At 46.6% G+C, this 22,426-nt stretch overlaps 1 protein-coding gene across 1 annotated transcript in view; it reads right to left on the reverse strand.

The window, feature by feature from the left end:
- The window catches only part of MARCHF4 (membrane associated ring-CH-type finger 4), a 99,114-nt gene that overhangs the window by 14,777 nt on the left and 61,911 nt on the right, over window positions 1-22,426 (reverse strand). The window contains exons 2-3 of the mRNA XM_040986483.1: window positions 7,865-8,020; window positions 3,178-3,370 (exon numbers count right to left, since the gene is read on the reverse strand). Coding sequence (XP_040842417.1) covers window positions 3,178-3,370; window positions 7,865-8,020 — 349 coding nt within the window. The remainder of the gene's footprint in view (window positions 1-3,177; window positions 3,371-7,864; window positions 8,021-22,426) is intronic.

Below are 22,426 nucleotides of genomic sequence, written 5' to 3' on the forward strand. Positions count from 1 at the left end.
TCCCAGAAGTGACTCTGATGTCAAGTGTGCTCTCTGGTGGTCCCTGGCAGTCTGGGGCCAGTCTGTGAATGAAGCACACCTGTGGTGGGCCCTGCAGGCGCCATCTAGTTCTCCCTGCAGAGGGGAGAGAGGTGCTTGTGCACTTGAGTAACCTTCTATGGCTACAGCACTGCAGAGAAGAAGTGACTTGTACTTGATTTTCATTATTGAATCCTCTATCATCATTACTAATTATCACTGTCACCAAAAAATCACAGTTAACACAACCACAAGAATCTGTGTGTGCATTCCCACTGCTGCTGTCACCTCCCATTCTCCCTTTTCTGTGCCATCTCACAGCATTTGGTCCCAAGACACCCTCTCCCAGGACAACGCTGGGCTAAGAGCCCTACTCTACTACACTCAGCCTGAGTCTCAGTGTTTCACAGTCTCAAAAGGGGAAGAGCAACTCATTTCCAGTGACATGATTGAAAATAAGATTAGCAGGGCCAGCACCAGGCAAGGTATGCTGAGCACCAGTACCCCGTATGCATTCTAGTTTATGTCCTGATTGCTCCGTTTCCACTCCAGCTTCCTGCTCATGTGCCTGGGAGAGCAACAGAGTATGACTTGAGCCCTTGGGACCCTGTTCCTCTGTGGGAGACCTGGAAGAAGCTCCAAGCTCCTGGCTTCTGATCAGTGCATCTCTGTCTAACTGTTGCAGTCATTTGGGGAATGAACCAGTGGATACAAATCTCTCTCTGTCTCTTTCTTTCTCTCTAACTCTGCCTTTCAAATAAAAATAAAACAAATCTATAAAAACATTAATAAAATTAATTCCAACCATAGTCAACAAAATAAAGAAGCACTTGAACTCTTCCAAGATGAGGTTGTCCGAATGTCAATCTCTGACCACTTCTGAGGCATCAAAAGCAGTGCAGCACAGAATTCTGCTCAGAGAGAGATGCCAGGACCAGGAGGGACCAGAACACCAGGCAGGCCAGAGTGTGGTGCTGGGTGACTCAGGCCAGATCTGTTCAGGAAGGCTTCCCTTGTAAGTAAGCCTAGATGCCTTCAAAGTCACGGGTGACATCTGCAAGCATCCCACCAGTGAGATTGTGAGGCCCCTGTTTTCTGGTACAAGAGACCCATTATGGTTTAAGCATAATTTGTGCACTTTCCCTGAACTCCTACAGGAGTTTCCTCCCAAAGCCTTGTATTCATTGTATGCTAGGGATGGGAACCGAATTCAACAATGGGGTTTACAGGTGGGGTCTTTGTGAAGTGACTGAATTGGAACCTCAGTGAGTGAATCATGATTACAAGCCAAGGGACAGAAATACACAGTTCAGCATGCAGACACATATGCTCCTACCATGGTCTGCTGCAGGCAAGGGTGGGAGCGAGCAGGAGAAGGGGTTACTGGAGACTTCCGTGCCCCAGGACTTGTGAGCAAAGTTCCCTGACCAGTGTGGGCAGGAGGAAGGGCATGCCAGCTGTGAGCAGCTATTTTGAGAAGTAAATTCCAGCCAGCCTTCCTGTACTCCTACACTTGGCTAGGAGAAAGGCCAGTCGTCACAGCTCCCTGAGTGTAGATCCCAACAGAAGAAGACAGTGGGAGCAGACCAGAACCCAGAGCACAGCCAAGGCTAAGCCTGAAAGCCCAGCCCAGCAGAGCCCCAGATTTGTCACAGATGTGTGCATGGGAAACAAAAGTCAGCTGGAAAGCCCTCCAATTTGGAAAATTGCTTATTACTGAGACCAAAGCTGGCTAATACGCCATGCTACAGGAAAACGTGTCTCCTAGAAGCATACCTCAGGGACTGAGCTGAGATCTGCATGAAGGAGAGTGAAGGACAGTGGAGGGGCTCTGCAGGTAGGCCCAGCACCCTTCCCCCTCCCTGGCAGAGTTGTAGCCCTCCATATGAAGACACACCTGGCTTCTGGCATTACCCACTCAGGCCCCTGCAGGGACAGGAAGGGAGTTTGGTGGGAGGGAGAAGGAAATTAGAATGCATCAATGTCAAATTCCTCTTCATTCACAGCCCTCTGTCTTCCACAGTCCTCCAAACCTGGACCATCTGTTTCTCTCACAGTCTAGGTGTCATAATTAAAAGACTCTTGAACTTGGAGTTGATACATGGATTTTGTTAGCATGGAGAGGCAACAAGATGGCTTGTACCAGTTTACACCTTCCAGCACCACTGGTTGGATCAGTATGCCAGTCTCCTGGTCCTTCTGAGTCCTAATACTAAAGGACCCCCAAGGAAATTCACATTAACAGCCTCTCAGCCAAATTCTAGCTGAAAGATGCTTTCTTGACACACAGAGCAATTTATTTGATGTATCACACAAGCGACCAAGGACAACCCCCAAAGGTTCCAGGTTAGGTGCATGGCAGAGCTTATGCACACTTCTTTTCACCCAAACCAGGCCATTCCCACATCCTCAGAGTGCAGACTCACGGCTATACTCATCTGTGAAATAATAATAATTTTTAAAAAATGCAGCTCTCCACCAGCCAGTGTGGAAGAGGAGTGAAGCTTAGTGAATGGAGTAAAGGAAGTAGTGGAAACTGACGTTGTCAATTCCAACTGCTTTGAAAAAAAGCATTGAAGCCTTTTAAATGTCTTATCTGGAATGGAAATATATGTATGCAGATAAAAGCACAGAACCTCTGGGTAAAGAGCCTGCCTGGGCAGCGTCCCCTCTCCCGCCCTCAGAAGTGCAACCCTAGCACTACTCAAGAGGAACTGAGCACTCAACGAGGCTTCCAGGAAGCTGGAGGCAGTGATCAGCACAGCTGTTTCTGGGCATTTTGCAAGGAAAAAGGGTGAAACTCAATGTAAAGACATCTCTGTGTGGCCCAACAGCCACACTATGCACATTGTGAAACACTTCTAATCCCCTCTTGAGGCAACCTACCTCTCTCTGCTCCCCTCAGCAAGCCTCATGTCCTTGTCTTCAACTGGGTAAGGCTAGTTAGCTTAGGAATGACCGAGATCTTCCTTTCTTCCTGCCCCTTCCCAGCCATCACTCAAGTTCAGCCTTTCCTCAGCTCTCAGGTCTCAAGCCTGGATCCATCTCCACCTTGCTGCCCACCCTCCATCCTGCCTTCCTGTCCCAGGAAGGGATCCTGAAGGATCTGTCCATTTTGTCAGCTCTCTTCTTCCCAGGGAGACTAGAACCCAGACCCACCTATGCACACCACGTCCATGAAGCCGTACATCCCATAGCAGATCTGGAAGAGGAGATCTTGGCGCTGCCATTTAGCTGAGGGACTGAAGGTCGACCAGATGAGCCAAGAGATACTGGCGATGAGGAAGAGGGAGCCCAGGATGGCAGCTGCAATCTGGACCTTCTCAATGACCGTCAGAGAGATGGCTTGCCACTGCAGGAGAGGAGAGTGACAGGTTAGCTGCTGGGTGGAGAGAAATGGGAGGGAAGAAGTGAAAACTCAGAGTGAGTGTGGGTGGTGTGCAGAACTCCAGAATCTTCCCTCCAGAGCCACATAGTCTGAGAGCACATGGGTCTTTCTTTGACTCATTTTGGTTCTACAACAATACCTTGCAGGTCATTTAGTACAGTGACCAGGGATGACCAATCCAACAAAGAGAGGACAACAGAAATGGAAAAAAGATAAGAACAATCATTTATAATTTACTCAAGGTATGTTAACAAGGATATTTCCATATATAAAAAACAGCAGCATACACACAGTAGCATTAATGGATGAATTGAAAAGTGGGGTGCAGGTGGACTTCAGCTTGGAAGTTCTATGGTTTCCTGGCTATTCCAAGGAACACCAGCCTAAATGAGCCAGAAGTTGAATGTTAACATTCATTATGGGTTCATTATGGTTTTCATGAGATCCGGCTCCCCAGACTCACACACACATTTAAACCTCAAAGTTTTCTGTGAATGGTTAAAGGACTCACACTAGTCATTGATGGTTGAGGGTGAAGGTTAGATCTCATTGTGATGCCTGAAGGTAAGGCCTTGCACCTTGCAAAGGTGACTCAACTGGACTGGGTTGCTGGGGTTGGGTTCCATGAGCGGATTCTGATGGCCTGAGCCAAGTAGGAGTTACTAGAATTCTACCATTTGCAACAAAATGGCCCCAACTAGAGATCACCATGCTCAGTGCAACAAGCCAATCCTAAAAGGACAACAAGCATATGTTCTCTCTGATACAAGGCAATCTTCATGTAAAATACAAGATCAATCAATATGTATATACATACATTCATCTAGAGTAACTATGTAACAGAGACTAGCATGACAGTATGCATTTGTACTCCCAAATAAAAGGTGGAGTTTTCCCTCTCCCCGCCCCTCCAAAAAAACAAGTTATTAGGCACAGGAAGGGACAGTGCTCTAGGTGAGAGAAGAGCCTGGGTGGGCAAAGAACCTGCACCCAAGGAAAGGATAGTGAGTGTGGAAAACCATAGTGGAGTGCAGAGAGCAGAAGGAAGCACTGGGTGAGACAATGTGAGGAGTAAGAAGGGTGGAGCATGTTGATTCTTGTAGTCTATGCAGAGTTAATGCCTCTCACTAGGAGTGAAGGTGATGTTGTGGATGGAGTTAGGCAATTACAGGACAGGGTCATATTCGGGCAGGTAAAAGGAGGGACATGTGCTGGCATCGACATCATGCCCTCCAGAGGATACACCCAGAAATCTCAGTTTAAACTCAGAGGAGTGGCACAGCCCCTCCCACCTGCCACCAGGAAGATCCTAGCTGTGCATCTGATTGCCTGAGTGTAAGCCCTAACTAGCTCCTGCTGGAAGCAGCCAATAGCTTCAAGGAGGGGTAACCACTGGAAGACAGTTCACCTGCTAGTCCAGATGTAGGGTGTCAGTCTTTACATCTAATTATATACACAGTATCCCATTACATGCAATTGGGGCATTTATTTTTCCACTGCTTTCCATAGCCTAGGGTTACACATAGTAAGGAATGTTGCAGAAGATGGTCCAATCTTTCAGACTTCTCCCTTGTAGAATGGAATGTTTTATATCAGAGCCTGCCTCACTGCCTGGAAAGTGCGGAAGCTCTTGATCGTGCCTTTTGTTTCCACCATTGAAGAATCTATAATTCCACTCTCTCATTCTTCCAGGTCTCAGGAACTCCAGAGAGGCAGATCCCTAAAGCTCCTCCAACCAGCCCCCAAGCCACCAGTGTTCCCTGGACAGGGCTACTGACCGTGGCAAGAGGAGTGTTGAAGAAGGAACAGGATAGGTGCTTTCAGAGGGGTGGTAGCAGGAAGTATAAGGGGACTGATGTGAGATCTCAAAGGGAGGCTGGGACGGCAGGAGGGTCCCAGGGTCACAGGGTCCCAGGCTGTGCCACAGCATAGAACATCACCCAACAAGAGATTCTGATCTCAGCGAGGTAAGACCTACCCAGCCCCTGAATGTCTGTTCTGCAGCATCAATCAGCAGAGTACAGGCAGGGAATGTTGGGCCGATAAGTCATATCCAGTTCACAATATCATCCTGATGGGACTCGACATTCAATAAATCCATAGCAGGCTAATTTTATATAATTAAATTGATAATTTGTTTTGAGCTGTGAGTGATGTTATAAATATGTAAATGGCCTTGGGCAAAGAGAAGGTTCTCACTGTTGGCATGGAGAGACTACAGGAAGAGAGCACCATGCCTGGAAACTTCCTTGATTATATCAGAAAGCTGCCCAACCTTTCTGTGCCTTCACTGTGTCATCTATCAATTGGGAATAACACTTGCTCCCCCTTAAGTGTTTGCAGGCTTAAGCTAGATAATGCATGTGAACAGTTAGCACACAGACTGGCACCTAAAAATCCTCAACAAAACTGTCCCTTCCTCTAATTGCAGCTTTGGTACAGCATGGAGAGGGAAGAGCCACAAAGCCAAGGGCTGCAAGACAGCTCATTTCTCATGTGCTTCTGACTGAGATCAGGACTTCCAAGAGTCACTGGGACGACGCCCACGTGTGAGCAGGTCGGCTGTTCCCTGCAGCTCTGTACAGGGCTGAACCTGGAGGTGAGAGAGCTACAGGGTACCTGCAGACTGTGAGCGCAGCGACAGCCCTGGGACCACCACCCCCATCCATTTCTCTGCCATTTCTCTTTCCATCCCCTGCTGTAGATGCCCAGAAGGGCTGTGGGGACAGAAGCCGAACCCTGTGGCTCAGCAGGCAGCTGGGCCTGAGGATCCCTGAACACATGATTGGGATGATGCAAGCCACAACCACACAACTCTGCTTCTAGGCCAAATGACTTCCTGCCCTTGGTGCATCTGGCAAAGTGAGGCAGCAAGACCTGAGCCTACATCATTGCACTGGCAGGAGCAGTGGGATTGGAGGGCATCCCAGTATCTAGAAACTCTTAGTTGGACAAAGGGCAGTCACTCAGGACTTGCACATCACCACTGCCTATACCTAACTGGGGCGTCTAGAACAGTTTCTTTTTTCTTTTCTTTTTTTTTTCCCCCTCAAGAAAAAATGTTAGCCCTAAATGCTTTTTCAGTTTTGTGAACCAAGACAGAGCGAGTCCTTTGGGGTGGGCTCTTGGGTTTGGAATCCAACGTTTTCTGGAAGCTTGAGCCAGCTGGGGAGGAAGGGAAGGGTTAACTCACTCAGGCCTTTGCCCAGGGCGGCAGTCAGCTGTCTCATGACTCAGCTATTTCAAGAGGCTTCAGGATTTGGCAACCAGTGCCTGAAGACAGAGCCGCGGCAGGGACAGGTGCCTCTTATTCTGACCTTCAGTACAACCCTGAGGATGGCTAAGGCGCCTGCGGCTTCCAGTGCTACCCTCCAGAATCTGTGTCCCCTGACACACATATACACACACTCCTGTCACATACCCACATACTGTCATACAGACGTACCCACACACTCATCCACATACCCACACACATATGCACACTCCCCTCACACATACCCACATACTCTCTTACACATATACCCACCACTTATACATCCATATCATATTCACACATATGTACACTCAGGCTCACACATGCCTTGCACTCTTATACAATTACACAAATATGCACACACACACTCTCTGTCTCTCTCTCACACACATACGCACACACACACTTCTTAGGGTCTACAATGGAATGCCCTGGACACTGGAGCACCAGGGGTTTCCAGCTGCCTTTCCATGTTAAGACCCCATCCCTGTGATCCCCGTCCAACCTCCAACGCCCAGTGTTGGATGGATTCTTCCTCCCACCCCTTTTGTCGGAGGAGTGAAGCTGGCCCAAGTAACTGAAGGCCCCCTACCCATGCTCACACTGGTTAATTGATTACATGCAGATTAACTGGCTGACCATGCACCTGTGGAGATATTTCCAGATGCAAGTTGCACTGTGCGTGTGTGTGTCTGTTTGAGCTGAGAACCACATGGGTGGCAGGGGCCTGCCAGCTGCTCTGGGGATGATGGCTGTGTTGTGGCAGACGGGGTGCAGTGGCACAGGGAGCCTCCCATTTTGCCCCACCCACCTTGGCCCTACACATCCGTGCCCCTCCCAGTGGCCTTCCCATCTTTCCTTTCCCTCCCACTTTCCTGTCTTTCTCTGTTGCCCTCTCCCCTCCCTTCTCCATTTGTCTATCTGTCCCGGGTCACAGGAAGTGTGCTCTGCAGGCCATCAGGATCAGCATCACCCCCAGGGCCAGCCCCAGACCTTCCTTCCGTATCCTTCTCTGTCTTTGTCCCATCCCTTCCTCTGCTTGCTGAGCCGTAAGAGAACATTTTAAAAGTTCTTTCATCCCCTCCTGCCTGCATGCCACACACAGCCATTTGTCTTCTCCAGGATGCCCTGAATGTCACCTGAAGTGATGCTGCTGAGAAGCAGTGGTCTAGAAAGACCCAGAGCAGGAAGCACCTTGGTTGTACCTGCAGAGGATTCTTTGTGCTTATGGCGATGACATGGTACTTGTAGTAGCACAGCTCGCAGCTCCAGCAGCCCCGCTCGCTGATCCACTTGATGAGGCACGGCTGGTGCGTGCACTTGACAGAGCCATCACAGCGGCATGGACTCAGCAGCTCCCCCTGCAGGAAGAGAGGTAGAAAGTGGTGAGGGAGCTCCAAGGGGTTCTGGAGGGAAGCATTGATTTGGGCCATCCTGACCAGGCCACAGTCTGGGATTCAAGCAACTTCAGTCAGCTAACAGTTCTGAGCCCCCACGCCGGGAAGACACAAAGTGATTCTCCCTAAATGGCTCAAGTCTTAGGGTGTCTGCAGAGTGGGCTGGTTTCTGTGAGAACTCGCTGTTGTCCAAAGGGTGTGTCAAGCTTGACAAGCTTCTTTATTATGAAGATTCACCCAGCGGTCACAAACTCAAAATGTCCTCTGGCTCAGTCCAGAGTGATTGATGTCAGCTGGTAAACTGGAGGGCCCAGACCCAGAGGAAAGGGAGAGAAATGTCATGCTGCAGCCAGCTTGGATGTGGGAACCACAAGGAACTCCTTAAGGGCAATTTCCTACTTGAAGATTACAGGAGAGGTCTTCAAAAAGCTGATGAGAAACGTGTACCACGAGAATTAATGCATAATGGCAACATTACTGACTGAATTCTATTTTTTTATTTTAAAATTTATTTTCACTTTATTTGAAAGGTAGAGAGAAAGAGAGACCTCTCAAACGCTGGTTCACAACAAGCTTGCCACACCTGGGACTGGGCCAGGCTAAATCCAGGAACCTGGAACTTCATCCAGCCTCCTACCCGGGAGCAGGGACTTAAGCACCTGGGCTATTGTTCCCTGTCTCCCAGGATGCACAGCAGCAGGAAACTGGATTGAAAGCAGAGGAGCTAGGACCTGCAGTAGGCACTCTGCCATAGGGTGTAGGCATCCTGTGCAGTATCCCAGAATCTCATCCACAGTACTGAATGTGTGACCCACTGTGAACTGTGTGAAGTTCTTCCATTTTGACAGGACCCCTTCCTGCGGCTCCAGGCCTTCCCCAAGCCCCTGTCAGAGCTCTGTCCCTGTTTGTCTCTCGGCCCTCACACTGTAACCCTCTCATAAGGACAGCATCTCCTCCTTCGTTGCATCCTGACACCTCACTCAGGGCATGCTAGAGTTGGATGCTCAGTCCAACCTTGACAGCTAAGCCCATGAATATCTATGTGATAGACAGAAGGTCTTGTTACTCCGGGACAAGGCCAGCCTCCGGCTCCAGGTGGGGAGCTGGGGTGCCAGGGAGAAACGAGGCAGGAGCCCTGGGCACTCCCCACCCAGAAGGGCTAAAGGGGCCTTTGGTGATGATTTGTTTCTGTACTTGTATTGCTTTGAGAAGGACATAGGTGGTGGCAGGTGAGAGTCGGAGGGGCGGGGCGAAAGCCCTTATTATTGGTGGCAGCATTTCCTGGACTCATTAATTCTAACAGGACTAGCTAGATTTGATTAATTGGGTTGTTAAGCAGCCGTGTCAAATTGCCAATCAAGTAAGAGACATTACTTCTGGTCCCTGGCAACAGCATGAAGCTATGGTGGAGGTTGCAGTCTTTGGAGTACGTATGAGACATGGCAGGGACACAACTGCAAACAAAACCTGGCCCCTCCATGTTGGCTGTGGACACAGAGGCCGTTGCAGCCCCTTGGGCCTCTGCAAACTTCTCTGGAGGGAGAAGCATGACCTGGCCTGGGTCTCAGGGTCTGGCAATGGGGCCAAGAGGCCAAGGGTGGGGCTGCTGCACTAGGGCTCCCTAAACACTCCTTCCCTACTTTTCCTTAAGGCTGAAAAGTTCTGGCGCTAGAAATCTAAGAAAGCAAGGAAAAAGGTTAACTTTGATGAAAGGAAAGTGATCCAGGACATTAATGAAAAAGAAGAAGAAAGAAAGAAGCTATTTTAAACTTGGCATTCATGCAAGTTTTGTATTTTTATGATTCGGTATAATTTTATGGGCATTTGGGAGGAGGGCCATAAGCTTGCCAGGGTTTTGGGCCTTTCCCCATCTCCTCCTCTCAGACCTTGAATCTTTAAGAGCAAGAGAATTGGAACGGCCTCAGCATCTGGGCAGACCTGGGTTAGACTTCAAATGTTCCTTGTAGTGAAGTGTTAAAGGTTAAAATGTGGAACGTGGAAGTAGAAGACGGCCTCCCCATCCAGCCCCACTCCTGGTAAAGATCTCTCAGCACAAGAGAGATCCCTACTGAAGCAAAAGGTTAAATGGCTAATTCACTGCTACACGTGACTCGGATACAAACCTGTTCTTTCTGATGTTGAAGTCTGAGCTCCACCACACCTGCTCTCTATTCTGCCGCTCCATTCCCACCGTGCCGCCTGCACCTGTGCTGTGAGTCCTGCCTATATCCTCCTCTCCATGCCCTCCCTAAATCCTGGCCCTTCAGCCAAGTGCCCCCTCCCCTCCTCCATGACCACCTGCTACAGGCCTATCTTGTGTCCCTGTTGCCTCACCCAGAGCGTGCCACATCGTCATCTTCACATGCTTTGGGAATTAGGCCTGTTCTCACATATCCCATAGAACTGGGCACATCCAAGATGCCCAAGAAAGGTGTTTCCTAAGCGAACAGCCACCAGGGTAAAGGAAAGGACAAGCCCTTCTGGACCAGCTCCAGAGGTGCCAGGCTTTGGGCTGACAGGATTACTGGGAACGTGTCTGCTGAGCTCAGTACGCTCCTCAGATCAAAGGCGTCTGTTAGATGCAAGAGGCATCAGACACTGCCTCCATGATCTGCTCAGAGCTTTGGGGCCAGAGACCGCCGTGGGAATGATAAAGACAAGAAAAATGGGATTTTCTCTAATCCTTTGGCCTCCCAAAGGGATACTGTAGGGGAGTGGTCAGACACAGGATTTTTAGAAAAGGGCACTTTGGGTTTTGCATGCCTTTTCACTGTTTTACTGCTGTGAAATTGTAGCAAAGCCTCCTCCCAATCTAGAGGTGCCATCTCTTCATTTTTCCACGGCAGGTAACTCTTCACCCCCTCAAAGGGAGTTGGATGGATTCAATTAAATCACGCATGCGAAGTGCTAGAAACAGTGCCATACACAAGTCCTCTTAACAGAACATTGCAGTTCTAATCACATCTCTGTACGAGCTTTAAAACCATCATTCTTCCTACTACAACTCTGGTTTTCCCACTGTCTCTCTCAGATAGGGTAGGTAGGGAGGGGCACAAATGCCTTAAGGAAGGTCCAGTGGAGCCGCAGACTCAGGGAAAGGTTTAAGAACTTTCGAAGAGATGCTGCCCTTGTAAGGGATCAGAGTAATTTTCCAGGCTTCTGCTCCAGGACTGTCCCCGGAATTATGCAGAGACACTGAGAGCATGGTGGGGGTTGTCTTCCTGGAGATGTTGTAGAGAGGAAAGGCTGGCCTCTTTTATGAGATAAGGAGGGTAAGTGGGGTTTGTGCTAGAGGAAGCTGTGATCTGAACTGCCAGAAGAGAATGGGGTTAGGAGAGATAAAGGAGGAGTACAAATGGGCCCAGTGAATGGAAGGAAGAAATTAGAAAAATCTAGAAGATTCCAGTGTCTTCTTCCATCAGGGCATAAGGCGATGATTTCTCGACTTTACAGACCTATGTGAGAACAACATATTCCAGCATCAGCAGCAAGAAAAACGACCAATCATGAAGACTTTCTTGCCAGCAAAGATTATGGAGGAGAGATGAATGAGGGGAAGGTGTGACTCATGACTGCCCTCGCGAATGATAAACTGAGTTCCCCCTTATCTGTGTGAAGCAGGCTGCTTAGCAAGATGACCCCCCCAAAATCCTCCATGGCCCTAGTGTCCATTGCCGTTCAAAGACAAAGCATTCTAAATTCTCTGCAAGGTGTATCAGACAGGGCATGAGAAGCTCTTTGTTTTTTTGGCTGGAGTCCTTTTTTGCCACACTCTGAGCTTCACCACCCTTCCCTGGCATTCAATACGCTCCTGGCTCAGCCAGTCCAGACCCAGGCTTTTCACTTCTTCTTTAAGTGCCACCAAGGCCACACCTTGGCTTTAGGAAACTGTGTCAACACTGGAAGAAGGAAGGCAGGAACTGCTGTGAGATAATTTTATTTTAAAAAGAGAAAGAACTCCATTACCAAGAAGAACAACAGCAACAAAAAGATTTAAGGCCTTAATGAGATGTAATTATCCACACTAAATCCAATTACCACACAATTATTTCTAGTTCTACTCTCAACCAGCAACTTCCTTTCATAAACACACACACATACACACCAACCACACACACACTCTCTCTCTCTCTCTCACACACACACACACACACACACACACGGGCGCGTGCAAAGTCTACCTCCATCTTTACAGAAACTCTTCCAGCCTATCTGCTCATCATGTAAAAAAGAAGAGGAATGCAAAAATAAAAGACAAAGAAAAACAAAAAGAGTTAAATCAAGCCTTCCAGACTGAGCTTTTAATTTTCACAATAATTATTTTATTCCTACAATGGTTTTCTCCTTATAATCTAACTGGTGTAAGACAAATATACCTATTCCCTCTAACTGCCTCTAAATTTACTCAGCTGGTACTAGAAAGAACTTAACCTCACAATAATTGAATTTAAATAACATCCAATTCTATGAAGTCAAACATGACCTGCATAATTAACGAGCCAAGCCATATAAGGGCTGGTGGAAAGAGAGAAGGTCATAGCTAATGTGTATATTCATATCTGTGTCTCTAATGACGTAAGTACATTATACTGCCCATTTGTCATTCTGTGGAACTCATCATGGCCATCACCATCATCATCATAAGAGCTGACATTGAAGGCTAATCTGCCTTCAGTTCTCTGCCTGGCTTGATAGGAAGACAATTTGGGTAATCCTCTAGCAAGCAGATTCAGGCTCTCTTCAAGGGTCTCCAAGTGTCCCTAGCAGCCGATGGAAATTTCCAGGATACCAGATCATGGTGTTCTCTGTCTTTTCCATGCCCAGGGCACAAGTCATCTGGCAAGTTCAGGGCCAAAGACTCAACTGCCCACTCAAGTCAGTCCTCTATGTTTCGTATAAGTTGACAGAGGGGTGTTGAGTCTCAGGGGCGCAAAACCTTTGCAGTGTTCTTTGAAGGGGCTAGAGTGAAATTCTCTAGGTAACTAACGTATTTCTCAGGATGTTTAAAGGAGACAGGGATGTTGCACGTGCCAGTGAGCTGTGGTGAAGCCTTACACCTTACAAATATTCTGCTCACAGCCCCTGACACCAAGCACCATCTCTGTGCATAAGTTGACTCTTACAAGGCAAACAGGCAAGCACTTCCTGCATGCCAATTCCAGTTCTGCTAATCTCTGGCTATTGACTGTGGGTTTAAGCCATCAAAGCATTGATTGCTTGGTTCTCAGAGTTTAGTGTGCATAATAATCACCGGAGAAGCTTATTAAGAATTCACAATCTGGGACCTAGGATAGCAGAGCATCGAAAGTTCTAGAAGGTGGTGCGTCCAGAGAGGGCATGGAAGCACTTTGCCCAATACTATGCCCTGCTTGTCTTTCATTGAGTTGTTCATTGGATCCTTTGTAATCTTCCCTGTAAGAAGCTAGCTAATGTAAAAACAATTTTTTTTTAATTCACCTTTCCAGGACTTACTTTAGAAATTGAGATTCCAGGCCCGGCGCGGTGGCGCAGTGGTTAAGGTCCTTGCCTTGCATGCCCGGGATCCCATATGGGCGCCAGTTCTATCCCGGCAGCCCCGCTTCCCTTCAAGCTCCCTGCCTGTGGCCTGGGAAAGCAGCAGAGGATGGCCCAAAGCTTTGGGACCCTGCACCCACGTGGGAGACCCAGAAGAGATCGGCATAGTATCGGCTTCGGATCGGCATAGTATCGGCCGTTGTGCTCACTTGGGAAGTTAATCATCGGATGGAAGATCTTCCTCTCTGTCTCTCCTCTCTGTATATCTGCCTTTCCAATAAAAAATAATAAAAATAAATCTTAAAAAAAAAAAAGAAATTGAGATTCCATGAAAACCCTTTTTTTTCTCTTATAAAGCTAGACTGGCTCAGGCTCCATTTTTGAAGCCCTGGGACATATATTCTGTGGTTCAGAATATATCTTTTACATCACTTAATATTTCTTACACTCACAAAAATGAAAAAAAAAAACCAGCTAAAAATAAAACTATTTGAGCACTTGTTTTATGCCAACTGCTGTCCATACACTCTGTCAGGTTCAAGTCCTGATTTTTCTGCTTAGCAAGTCAAGGATGTTATGGAAATTACATGCTACCTTTCTTGTTAGTTCAGACCTTTGAACATGTATTCTGAGCCAGAAATTTCCATACGTGAGATAGTGTAGCATGGTCAGTGGTGCCCATGGACCCAGGCTGGCTGGGATAAATTCTTGCTCTGCCATTTGTTTCCTTGAGTAAGTAAAGTGGGACCACGGCTCCCATTGGGATTAAGTGGGATAACGCATAATTAAATGTTCTTTGATCCCCTCTAACACAAGGGGAGTGCTCCCTGTAGCATCACTATCTGACATTCTTCTTGTTACCACCTTTCCCTACCAAATCTCTTCACACCCTAACAAAACCAAAGTTCAAGGATACTGTGGACAAGGGGTCCTGCAATCTGTTGCCTTACGAAGACACTTTACTGCCTTGTACACAAAGCTCATCAGCCCCGTGAGTCCGTATGTTACCTGGAGCTGGGGTGATATGGATAGATGATGCCTGCAATGAAATCCAGGAGTCTGCAGGGTGGAGGAGAAGACAACAGACACCTGTCTCTTTATTGACCTGCCTGCCTGACTCCTTACCCCTCCCTTGGGACACCTTCCTGACCCCCATCCCCAAGCTCTTCTCACATGCACGTGACAGGGAAAGATGAAAAGGTATTAAGCTGTACATGTCCATAGCCCCTTCTTTTCTTTCCCTCTCTTCCTTTTTCAGGTGGAGCTGGCAACTTGTGCATTCATGAGTCTACCTATAGGAAAGCAGGGTCAGGAGGCTAAAACGGTCTGCGTCATGGACAGCTTAGCCAGACAGTGAGTCCTATAATTTCCTCTGCCTGTTATTATAGAAATCGTCATAAACATTTACATCAATCCTTCCTCTGTAGAGGATTTGTGTTTGCTTGCTTGCTTGTTTTTTCTTGTTCATCACCTTACTCCATCGTGATCCAAAATCCTGAAACGTGGAGAGGGGACTGGCCTTTCCTAGGGCTGGCAGCGGAAAGGAACTGAGACAGGAAACAATTCTGACCCTGTAGGTTGGCTGCCTCCCTCTGCAGGCAACGCCCACTCCAGAGTCTGGCGGAAAGCCCACCCCGTCCTCCCTACACCTCTGCAGGAAGCCTCCTACTCCTGACCTCTTGGCACCAGCTGCCCTTCTTGCGAACAAGCTTGCCAAGTAGACTCGGAATTACTCCCGGCGTGCTACTCCAAGAGATTGTGGCTTCTACCATCTTGGCAACCTCAATTTTCTGTTTTAAAAATTCTAGATTTCTTACTTCTACAGTTAGAAAGAGCCTTATACTGAGGAAGTTTTCAAAGGCTTCTCTCCCTGTGCTCACTCTGCCTCCCCTAGCTGTGACGGATGGAGGGAGCCGGAGTCCTCATGGCTCAGGAGTTCCTCCCAGTTTCATCTCAGATCCATGGGTGAAAACCAGTGTGGAGCAAAGCCTCAGCTTGCAGAGCGGCCTCAGCCTCTCCACTCAAGGTCTTGGTGTATTCATAAAGCAGCCCTGCCTCCTCCTGAAGGACTGGGGTCCCAGACCACACAGTCCTCAGCCACACAGCTTGATCTCTAACCGTCAGCCCTGACACAGCATAGACCCAAGGAGCATTCACACACAACGACACGCTTTTTAAAATCACTCACATTCTCAGTTTTTGTCCCGCTTGGGAGGCCTACCTTTTTCTTCATTAGCGCTGATATGGAAAATATCACTTCCTTGTACTTGCATTTAATCTCTGTCAGGATGTTCAGACAGTTCAGTGAGAAATCAAGATTGGTTGCTTTGAGTTGTCTGGGATTTGGTGACCCAAGTCCAAGTCCCCCCTTAGATGTCATCATTATTTAAAGCTTTATCCATCTTCCCCTTGGTTATCATCTGTCCAATATGCAAAGTTCTATTTTTAGATCCTATTCACATAGCATCAATCATTTCAACCATCTTTGCCAGCCCATTAGGTTTTTAAGGTAAATTTTCCTGCTATGTCCAACACGCAAGCTGACAAGGAGAAGGCCATATCTTAAAAGTGTACACGGATTTACTGCAAACCAAAATTGTTCCATTCACTCTAGAGCCTTTCCACATACTTAATTCTGTTCCCCCCGGCCCCCCAGTTAGGAACACAACCTGCAACTGTTTTAAACTTGCATTTTTCCATTCACATTGAAAGTATTCCTATGGTAATTGTCCTGTAATGAAATTACCAATTCAAATAGCAGAGATTTACTTAAAAGACATTAATTATTTATTTCTATTTGGAAGCCAAAGAAGCAGAGATTGCTCCTTCTGTTGATTTCTCTCCTAAGGTTCACAACGCTAGGGTTAGACAAAGCCAAAGCCAGGAGCCCGAAACCCCATCTCAGACTGCCACACAGGTGCCAGGCAGTCATGTACCCAAACTATCACCTGCAAGACGCTGGATCAGAAATGGAATGGGGACTGAAAGCCAGGCATTCTGATATAGTTTACAAGTGTCCCAAACCATCTCGGAGCTATTTAACCAGATGTCTGCCCCAACAGGCATTTTCAAGGCTGTTCAAACAGCTTGTAAGATTGGCCTTGAGAGAAGTGAAGCTGATCCCCATCCCTATCATCAAGATGTGTTAGTATCTACTGCTGTTGCCCCCATGAAAGATGTTGCCCTTTCTCCACATCCTTGTTGGCAACTAGCAACAGCACCATGGCTGTGAGTCTGAGAAGGAGAAGCGGGCTGCCGAGGATTAGAACCGGCGCCCATATGGGATCCCGGGGTTGCAAGGCGAGGACTTAACCACTTGCGCCACCGCGCCGGGCCCCAGTCTTCTCCTTTTTACCTACTTTTCTTGGCACTAGAGGAAAGGAGCAAGGGAATGCAGCTGAATTGGGGACAGTGGTGTCAGAAATGAGCATCAAAGCAACAAAGGCAATATGAAAGAGACCAGGAATTCCTAGCCAGTGTGACCCTATACAATCTTAGCTGGGGGAAAGGGGTTTTCCCCTCTCTCGGGATTGCTAGATGATGACAAGGACTTGCAATATTACCAAGACACTTAGGTCCTTGAGATGACAAACTTGTAGTTGTGTGGAACTAAGACATCTGGGGCTGAAGGTTTCCACATTCAAGACCAGACAGTTGGACTATTGCCTACCACTGCCCTTTAAAATACCTACAGATGAGGAATCCCTGCTCTTTCTCAGTAAGATGGTGTATGAACAGGAGACTTAACAGCCTAAGCTAAGCTGCATTTTCTTGCTGCAGTCCCAGCCTTTTCCTATCTTTTCATGATGAATCAATAGTGCTCAAGGTTTGGCATTAGGCAACATCTGGCTCTGCCAAATCCTACCTGGGTCAGTTACCTCAGCTGCTGTCTTACTGTATTCTGCATTCACATGCCAAAATTATTGCCTTCAGAGCCCGGCAGCATGGCCTAGCGGCTAAAGTCCTCGCCTTGAACGCCCCGGGATTCCATATGGGCACCGGTTCTAATCCCGGCAGCTCCACTTCCCATCCAGCTCCCTGCTTGTGGCCTGGGAAAGCAGTCGAGGATGGCCCAAAGCTTTGGGACCCTGCACCCACGTGGGAGACCCGGAAGAGATTCCTGGATCCTGGCTTCGGATTGGCATAGCACCGGCCGGTGCGGTCACTTGGGGAGTGAATCATCAGATGGAAGATCTTCCTCTCTGTCTCTCCTCCTCTCTGTATATCTGACTTTGTAATGAAAATAAAATAAATCTTTAAAAAAAATTATTGACTTCAAATATCCACTTACTGGTTTTTTGCAGGTCTATCAGTTGGCTGAGTGGCTCTGCTGCTTTGGTTTGGTTTATCCTTGCTAGATTTGCTCAGGCATCTGTGAGTTGGCCAGAGGCTGTTGATCTAGGATGGGATTCCCCATTACTACTTCACCAAGCTCTCATCACCTAGTTGTATTGCCCACACTTGTTTGCATGGTGGTCGAAGGCTTCCACCAGAGAGCGCAAGTTCCAATGCACAAGCACTTCTCCAGCATTGCTTGATTCAACTTTGCTAACATTCCATTTGCCAAAACAAGTCATGTATCTGTTGCACAGACTGTGTTCATGGGCTTAATGAAAGAAGTGGCTACAGGGTGAAGCACAAAGATCTAGGGCCATTAGTACACCAAACCTATCACTTCAGCTTTGTAACTATGGACTGCTTTTTTAACCTCTCTTTCAGTTCCATTATAGTAAAAAATGAAGAATTAGTGCAAGATTTCTTGCTACGATATATGTTAAATGTTTGCTACATGACTAGCATCTCGTATCTTTTAATTTTCCTTCCTTTTCCATAATTTAAGCTGTCTTTTTTTCTTAAATGTATTATTTCAGTGCATGAGCTTTTATATTGAAGGATCTGACATAATAACATTAGATTATATCTGTGAGTTTTATGGAATCTGTAACCCCTACCTTATGCTGTAACAGAATAAAAGCCCATTCCACAGCCTAGCATTTTGTCACAGCACATTAAGCTATCACTTGTAACACTGGTAATCCCAAACAGAGGCCTGTTCAGGTTTGAGTCCCAACTCTTCCACTTCCCATTAAGCTCCCTGCTAGTGCATCTGGGAAAGCAGCTGAAGATGGCCGAGTGTTTGGGCCCTCACCCACATGGGAGATCTGGATGGGTGTTGCAGGCTTCTTGCCCAGCCCCTACTGTTCTATTCATTTGGGAAGTGAAACGACATAAGATCTTTCTCTTTTGTTCTCACTCTATCTGTATTTCTTTCTATCTCTGTAACTCTGTCTTTTAAGTAATAACATATATCCCTTTTTAAATTGAAAAGGCTTATTCCAGTGACCTGGATTTCAGAGAATAAATAAGTTAAAAAGTCTTTCTTCCATTTACTCCTAAAACTGCTCAATTATGAAAATGATTCCTTGGCTCTCTGAGAGAGCCCTACAATTCAGAGTGGAATAGAAAGGGTTAACCATTTCAATAACTGAGTAGAGACAACAGGACAGGGAACCCCCATTTCCTAATGTAAACGTGGCTTTGGAGGTAGGACAAGTATTCTGGCCTCTTCTTGGCTAATCAGGCTCCAGAAGAGACATTAATTGCAGCCAGCCAGTCCTGCTGGGGAGACCCAAAGCTGCCAAATCTCTTGCTGGGAATGGAATAGAATTTTAATTGGCTGTGAAAGCATCATGGCAGGAGGTGCAGAAGAATTGGTCCTTTTCTCACAAGCAGGTGGGTGGAGGGCCCAAAGGAGGCACGTGGCAGGCAGAACCCACCATGTTCAAGGGCTACGCCAGCTCTAAGACTACAGTTTCAGTCCCAGAGTCAAGGACTCGCCCAGTACACTTGTGATGGTCACCACATGAACACAGAGCCTGTGACCTTCTTGTCCCTTACTTCCATGAGAGAAACACTGAACACCTACTGTCATTTGTACAGCCAGTTCTACTTCAGAGAGCTCTCCAAATAGAACTGAACCTCCTGAGGGCACTCATGTGTGTGTGTGTTGTGTATGTGTGTGTGTGTGAAAGAGTGTGTGTTCACTTGTCTGTCGATATGATTTGACGTCATGGGGCCCAGCATTCTTGTACTGTTTATCAAAGTAATGTAAATACCACTTTACTGAAATAAATTAATTTGATCATGCTTGGGGAAATGTGTTCTTGGCAGTAGTGTGTGTGTGTGTGTGTGTTTCTGTTATGGCGATTCCTGAGACACACACAAATGGTGGTATGTGGAGGTCAATGGATGTGACTGGAAAACAGGTCAATGCCAGCTATTTTTAGCATAAGTATCCATGATGTGTGTGGTCTTGGGGGACTTGAGGTGAGTTACTTTAACTTCCTTGGGCCTTATTTTCCCCATCAGTGAGGAAATGAGATGCAGGCACTAGCAGTTGTTTGTCTAGTAACAGTGTTGGAAATAAACATATATTTTTATAGGCAATAAAAATCCCAGAATAAGGCAGAAACACAGTAAGTGTTCTTTCATGACAGCTTCTAGTGAATAGGGACAGGGAACTTCAAGGGGGCAAAACTGATTATTGATCTGATGCTGCTCTGTTGGCCTAATGCTATGAGGAGCATGTTGACAAAAACTCAACCCAGATACACACAAAAAATGCACAAGGCCAATCAATGCTTTCAGCGAACTGTTTTTTTCACATTTTCAAGGGAACTGCTTCATTAATACTTTAAAACTCAAAGCAACAAGCCATCATCTATAACGAAGCAGTTTTATATTTATGGTGCATTTTTAGTTTTATTATCAAATTTTAATTGAAAGTTCATCACAAATTTGGTTAACAAGAAGAGCAATATTTTACATTTTATAAATACTCAGATATAAAGACAACCTTCTAATTTATAACCCCCTAAAATTATAATGCAATTCCAAGTTTTTTCTCTCACTACTCCCTCCACATTTAAGCATCTCATGTCTTCCTTGAGCAATAAGACATATTGCTGGCTTAAGATCAGGGCACAAGCATGAAAATAGGTGGAACAAAACAAGTACCCATTGTCCAGCATCTTCTCTGAAGTGGTGCAAATCTCATCTCCTACCAATGCAGATGGAAGTCCTTGACCTTTGAGAAAAACGAGTTTGAGGAAGATCGGCATTGGTCCAAGTCCTTAGAAGCCAAAGCAGGCCTCATGGTCCTCAGATCATAATGGATGCTGATTATTCATGGCTAATCCACGCAGACCCTAAGTGGTAGTGAAAATAGCAATTTGAAGAAGTCTTGGGATGCACAAGTCAGCTCACCCTTTCAAGGGATAGTTTATCTCATCCCTCATCCTTCCTGTTCTCTAAAAGAGAAGCGAAGCCTTAGTCTGTGCTTTCCATACTGTTCAAGGGACTGACATGAAGTCCAGCTGTGCACCCGACAGGAATGCTACAGATCCCCAACCTCCAGGGACCACTATTGCCCAGAATCGAAGTACAAAGAAGCCCTGGACACAGGTTCACAGACTGCCTAGTTTCCAGTCCTGGCCTCTCCCCTTGCCCCTTGGGCCATCTGCTTCTCATTCCTCAGCTGCTGTTTTCGCATTGTCTAAATGGGCGCTGGATTATTCATCTCCACTTGTATTTTCACAGATTTTTTTAATTGTAAATTGAATAAAACATTCTGTAAATTGCACAAAAACTCTGTAGATGAATAACAACTGAACACCAGATTCCAGGAACTACTTCAATAGGAAATAGGTCAGAGGTGTAGATGCAGGAGGCCTTTGTGGAAACAAGCACTCTCCATGGACAGGTCAAGTGGGCACCTGGAAATCCCCTTCCCACTCTGAGTTCTGGAACAGAGAATTTAGAGAATGACTGGGGTTTACATCTACAATCCAGCTCAGGGAGAGATGGCTGATCTTGGAAATACTCAAAGCAGTGCAAAGACACGCTCCCTAGAGTAAAAAAAAAGCAGGTGGATTTCCATTGCTCACCCCAAATCTCTTTAAAAAGCATCTGTTCACTTCTTCATGCCTCAGGTCACCAAACCAGGTTCGTATCCTTTCTTTGGCTTCTCAGCTACTTAGGATCCCAGAATGAGCTCTCCTGCCTTAAATGCTCCAACTCTGGAAAACAGGCATCTTGCACTGTTTGAATGTAAGTCAACCTTCTGATTACCTCAGTTTGTTACGAGCTTGCCTGGGCTAAGTTATATCTTCATAGAATATGCTCACTGAAAGTAAAAGACAATTTAGTCAAGTTTCTGGACAGAAAACTGATATCTGAGTCTGTAATGACCAGGGGTAAATACAATGGCTTCCCTTGGGCCAACCTTGGAGAGAGAGGTAAGAGGCAGATTTATTTAAGGTGAGCTTCCTTTTCTCTTGTCTTAATTGTCCCTGTGCCATAACCCAACAAAGGAGATATATTATTCCCAACAGGTGTATGTAAGATCAAGATCATACTCTTTTTTTAGATGCTCTTAGACCCTATGAAATATGGGAAAAATAAACTCCACACAAGTAATTCCACTCAGTATGCAAGTGTCCCTGTGTGCCCTTTCTAATGATTCATTAGCCTCTCAACAAGAAGGATCTTACCACCTTCCATGGCTGCCAACTCTGGTTTTAAAAATGGGCCCAATCAGCAAATGGTTGCTGGAGAAATGGATAAATACTAGATTATAGGTTGCAGAAGCACACGGTTATATGTAAGCCATTGCAAAGAGGAATAACCAAAAATCTGAACACCATCAGCATAAGTGATGATTTATATCTGTATTCGTGGAAGTGGCATACACAGGGAGTCAGGAAAGAATAAAGGTATATGCAAATTCAATGTTAAGTACTGAGTTTGGATGTTCCTGTAGTCACAGTTCATGGTTTAAGTGCCTTTCCCATTACC

The sequence above is a fragment of the Ochotona curzoniae genome, unplaced genomic scaffold (assembly GCF_017591425.1).
Source record: "Ochotona curzoniae isolate NIBS_2020 unplaced genomic scaffold, NIBS_Ocur_1.0 contig_4514, whole genome shotgun sequence".
Classification (NCBI taxonomy): domain Eukaryota; kingdom Metazoa; phylum Chordata; class Mammalia; order Lagomorpha; family Ochotonidae; genus Ochotona; species Ochotona curzoniae.